The following is a 5017-nucleotide window of genomic DNA, read 5'->3' as shown; positions in this document are numbered from 1 at the left end:
AGCTACTCGGGAGGCTGAGGCAGAAGGATTGCTTGAGCCCAGGAGTTTGAGGTTGCTGTGAGCTAGGCTGATGCCACGGCACTCTAGCCTGGGCAACAAAGTGAGACTCTGTCTCAAAAAAAAAAAAAAAATCACAAGTCTAGAACAGAAATCATTAACTTCCTACCAGATCTGGCTCTTCCCCATCACATTCCAATTTCTTTCACATGTACCATAATTCTCCCAGTTCCCCATATTCAATAACACAAAGACTTTGACTTCTCCCTCTGCATCTAATTATTAAGTCTAGTCATTAATTTTTTTCTTCATAGTACTAGGCATATCGAAGGCACTCTGTCAATGGAAGGTCTATTTTGTCTATACAGCTATGATTATCCCACTGAAACAGCCTCCATAGATCAAAATGCCTTAAGTCTCTCAACCCACCATTTCATCCATTCATCCAATCTTGAAATTTCTCTTCCTAAATACAACTTTTTTCCATTTAGTCTCCTTTACTCAGAAGTGTTTAATGGCTAGTTCAAAGGCCAAAATCCTTCCCTAGCATTTAAGGACCACCACGATCTGGACCCAATCCAGTTTTCCAATCTTATCTCCTATTATTTTTCCAGAGGAATTCTTCATCACAACCCAAGTGACTTTATCCCACTCTCAAAGATATGTGTGTGTGTATGTGTGTGCATCGGTACTCACACATGCGGTGTACCCTTCCCTATCTATATTATATACAAATTCTCCTTGACTTATGATGGGGTTATGTCCTAATAAACCCATCATAAGTTGAAAATATTGTAAGTTGAAATTGTATTTAATACAGTATACCTCACCTACCAAACATCGTGGCTTAGCCGAGCCTACCTTAAACATGCTCAGAACACTTACAGAAGCCTATAATTAGGCAATATCATCTCTAACACAATTCCCATTTCATAATAAAGTACTGACTATCTCATGTAATTTATTGAATACTGCACTAAAAGTCAAAAACAGAATGGTTGTATTGGTACCATCATAAATGCAAAAAATCCGAACTTGGGAACCAGCTATATACCTCTGCTCAGATTTTTTCCCCTGCTTAGAAATGCCCTCCCCAATATGGATCCTAACAAGACTTTGTGGTCAGCTTACTTTCTGGAAGCCTTCAACTCTTCCAGTCAGAAACTTCTATTATAGTAAGTTCATAGACTTTGCATTGTTTGATATTTCATGTGCTAGTTTTAACAATGCAACAAGATTTTAAGCTCTTTAAGGACAGATCATGTAGTATACTTCTGTATCCTTCCCAGAACCCAGTAACTAGGTTCACCAATGCCAGGTGATGTTTTCTACTTCTTAGATAAAAGTCTTCAATAAAGTGTTCATTAATCCTTAAACCTCATTTCCACTTTACATCTCAAATAACAACTATATTTAAACTATACCATCTTGATCATGTTTAAAGATACATGAATATTAATTTTAAAATTCTTTAGCAGAGACTTTAAAAATTCTTTAATGAGAGGTACAGCATAAAGCATGCCATATAATAATATTTAGTACTACAATTGAACATTAAACTTTATTCTGCCACCTATATTTTATGAAATATTTAACAATTAATGTAGAATATTTGTCTTCATAAATACTAATTAGGTTCTAAGGGGGAAATACCTTAAACTTAAGTATAATTTATAACTGGAAACTTCAAAGAAAAAACAGGTTTTAAATCATTAAAGAGTAAATATTTGAGTGGAAAGAAACAGGTTTATTGGTTTACTTTTTGTTAAAGCTGTACTTTAAATATTTTTCAAGTGTTCAGCTCCTGGTATGGAAAATTCCTTTAGTTACACACTAAAGAAGTAAGCACAAATTAAGTACAAAAACCTTCATACCCTCAACATTTGATGTAATATGGCAAAAATGTTCATTACCACAATATTAAGAAATATCAACAATACAAGTTTGAATAACTAATTCATAAGGAAGAGTTTGAACTGGACCAAATCCTGGGTTTTCTTTCTTCACTCCAGGTTTCTTTTCTATTTTAAACTAGTGGCAACAGAAATTTCTTTGTTTGAAAGTCAGGAATGTTGAAAGTCTTAAGTGATAGAACAGGTAGCTCGGCTTCTACTTCACTTTTCTCCTCAGAGGGAGAAAAACATTGTGGATAAAGTAATTTTGTTTTTATTTCTGGAAAAATCATTTTTTCCATCAATCTTCATAATTCTCTAAAACAAACTGTTAAAAAGTTATAGGTCAGTCGACCACTTCACCCTGATTTGTGGAAATACTATACATTAATTTCAAGAACATGTGGCTAACTCAAGTTTTCTTACTATTCTAAAGATCTAAAAGTTGCTCCTAACTCTTTAACAAAACTCAAGGAGAATTTTAGAAGAATTTTAGATATATTTCTGCATCTCATATACAATATTGTTGCACAAAATAGTAAAAGTAATCTAGGCTCAAGAATCACACTGCACGCCATCAAATTTATTTCACGTATTGTACAATTTCAATTACGCAAAAAGCTTTCTATTGCACAAAGTGCTTAAGAACCTTATCTAGAAAGAAAATGGAAATTAGAAGAATTTACCATTTCATTAAGATGGAGAGAATGGCAAACAAATTTTCCTCTCTTCTTTGCTAACATTGAGATGTTTGCTATACCCAAATTAGGTTGGACAAAGTATTCACAACACTTGGAGGGCATAAAGTGAAAGGCAGAATTTGTAATTTAAAATATGTGATTCACATTCTAATCCACCTTCATTAAGATTTAAAAATTCAAGAGATAGGCAAACTCAGATAATCAAAGCAGGGAGCAATAAGAAATACTGAGTGGCAAGCAGTTACTTAACCACATAAATCAAATAAAGTCAAGACAACTGAAATAAAGACCAGAAACCATTTTCTCCTCAGCACACAGAGTTCCCCAGAATCACAAACTTGATGAACGGGAGGCACACAGCTGCTGACGCACGCAGCACGCACGCAGGCGCGCGCACACAATAGAGAGAGCAGCATGGAGACCCTCAAAGACAAACTTTACATGTGCAACGTTCTACTCTCCACATAATGGAAAGGAGCACACGGTGGGAAAATGTCACACTTTCTTCCAGATCAGATAGAGCAAAACTGTACTTAGTATTGCAAACTACTAATTCTCCTGACACAATTAAAGGCGGAACTGAATGAATGGGGTGTGGGGCAGGGTAGATGGGGAAAAGAGAGGGAGGGAAGGAGGAGGGGAGATGGCCTGAGAGGAAGAAAGTTTGAGACATTTTGCAAAGCTTGAATGGATTAACCTTTAAAAGAGCCCTACTATTTCCTTTCTCTCCCTTTGCCTCTCCCCCGCCCCTTAAGGATACACTGACTTCCTGGGACTCAACCCAGACTTGCCCTAAATGCAGCTGAAAGGTCTCTGTTTAGGACACACGAAGAGTCCTGAGTTAGATTTATGTCCTCCACAAATGGCCTCTTTCGGAGAAAGAATTGTAAAAATCACTTTTGTGACCATGCATAAAATGAGACCAATTGCTGAAAAAAGAGTGAGAGAAAAAAGATGAATTCCATGCATCAATAAGTAAACTGAGGCCCCAACCCTCAGGGCTTTGATTTCTACTAGAAACATAAGCTATTTACTACCGTAAACATTTTTTCTGAACTTGAAAAAAGTTTGCTTTCACATTTTTAGAAGATCATGAGGGACTGAGGCTTTAGTGTTTTTAGCCTCTGACCTATTCATAAATGGGATGTTTAAACTATCTAGCAAAGAGAAAAAAAAATGTGAATGCTTTAAAAAGTTAGATTTGGTTAACATTTAACAGCCTAAAATGCACCGATTTAAAAACAACAATATAAAAAGTTTCTCAACATAGCTTTTCTCTAATAAAATGAAAATGTAATGGAGGGGGGAAAGTTGGACTGGGCAGACCTAGTAAGAAGTTGGGTGCCATGCAGTAGTCCCTTGTCCGGGACAAAAAGCTTCCTTTAACCACATGTAACAGTCATTTTGTGGGAAAGGCGGGGAGGAGGACTGGGAAGTCATCACCTCGGCAACTCTGAATAGGACCCTGCATTTCTCACGCCACACTATGGGCTGGGCCAGGTGGGGGAGCGAGATACAACTTTGCCCTAAAGCAGCAGCACCAAAAGGGAGAAAGAAGTCACCTCGCTCTGCTCTTCGCGCTACGAACACAGGAAGAGCCGAATTCAACGCCGCCGCCACCGCCACCCCTTTTCTTGCCCCGCCCCAACTTGTGTGTGTGTTTGGGGGGGGAGGGCACCACCTGCGTTTTACCCCACAAATTCCGAGACACTTCCATCTCTCCCAGGTTAAGTTCTCCCACCCCCAATCCCCAACTGTACCACACTCGGCAGACACAGGTGTCTCTGGTTCTGGCCTATTTTTACACCCCCCACCCCCGCAAACCCCACCTAGTTGCGCGCCACAGTTCCTCCCTGCCTTGCCAGCACAGAGCACCACCTACCCTAGACGCCTGGAAACGCCTCAAGCCTTACTCCCGGGTCACCTGGCCAGAGCGCCCAGCCCTGCCCTCAGGGGAGCCCACGGGCCGCCTCTCGTCGCCAGTGCCCAGCGCGGAGCGCGCACCGGACTCCCTGGCAGTCACGTGGGCGGCGGGGGAGGCCTGGGCTTCCTCACCTGCATCCCAGGCACTTGGACGGCCACCGGTGAGTGGGCCATGAAGGCGACTGCTGCTCCGCACTGCTTCTGCGGCGGTGGCGCCTTGGGTTCGGACTGGCTCCTCCTCCCGGGGTAGCTCGGCGGCCCTCCCAAGCTTTTCGATCCGGGCCTGGAAGAACACACAGAAGTGGGGTTACTGGGCTGGTGGCGCGTAGCCCGGGGCTGGGAAGTGGGCTGTTCGCGGCGCGGCTCCCTAGGACTCAGTTTACCTTTCTGGCACCCGCCCGCCGCTGTGGCCGCCGCCTGCGCTGCTGCTCCTCTTCCTGAATGCCGGGCGCTGTGTGTGGCAGTGGCTGGGACCTGGGCTCGAGTGATGCCGCTCCTCTGCGC

At 41.8% G+C, this 5017-nt stretch overlaps 1 protein-coding gene across 1 annotated transcript in view; it reads right to left on the bottom strand.

Annotated features, from left to right (window-relative positions):
- Positions 1-4683, bottom strand: part of STK26 (serine/threonine protein kinase 26) — a 53162-nt gene extending 48479 nt beyond the window's left edge. The window contains exon 1 of the mRNA XM_012653263.1: positions 4646-4683. Within this exon, the coding sequence (XP_012508717.1) occupies positions 4646-4651 (6 nt within the window). The 5' untranslated portion in view covers positions 4652-4683. The remainder of the gene's footprint in view (positions 1-4645) is intronic.
- Between the last annotated feature and the right edge of the window lie 334 nt (positions 4684-5017).

This window comes from Propithecus coquereli, unplaced genomic scaffold (assembly GCF_000956105.1).
Source record: "Propithecus coquereli isolate 6110/MARCELLA unplaced genomic scaffold, Pcoq_1.0 Scaffold42, whole genome shotgun sequence".
Lineage (NCBI taxonomy): Eukaryota > Metazoa > Chordata > Mammalia > Primates > Indriidae > Propithecus > Propithecus coquereli.
Note: the sequence above shows the minus strand (reverse complement) of the source record. Positions and strands in the feature narration are given on the sequence as shown.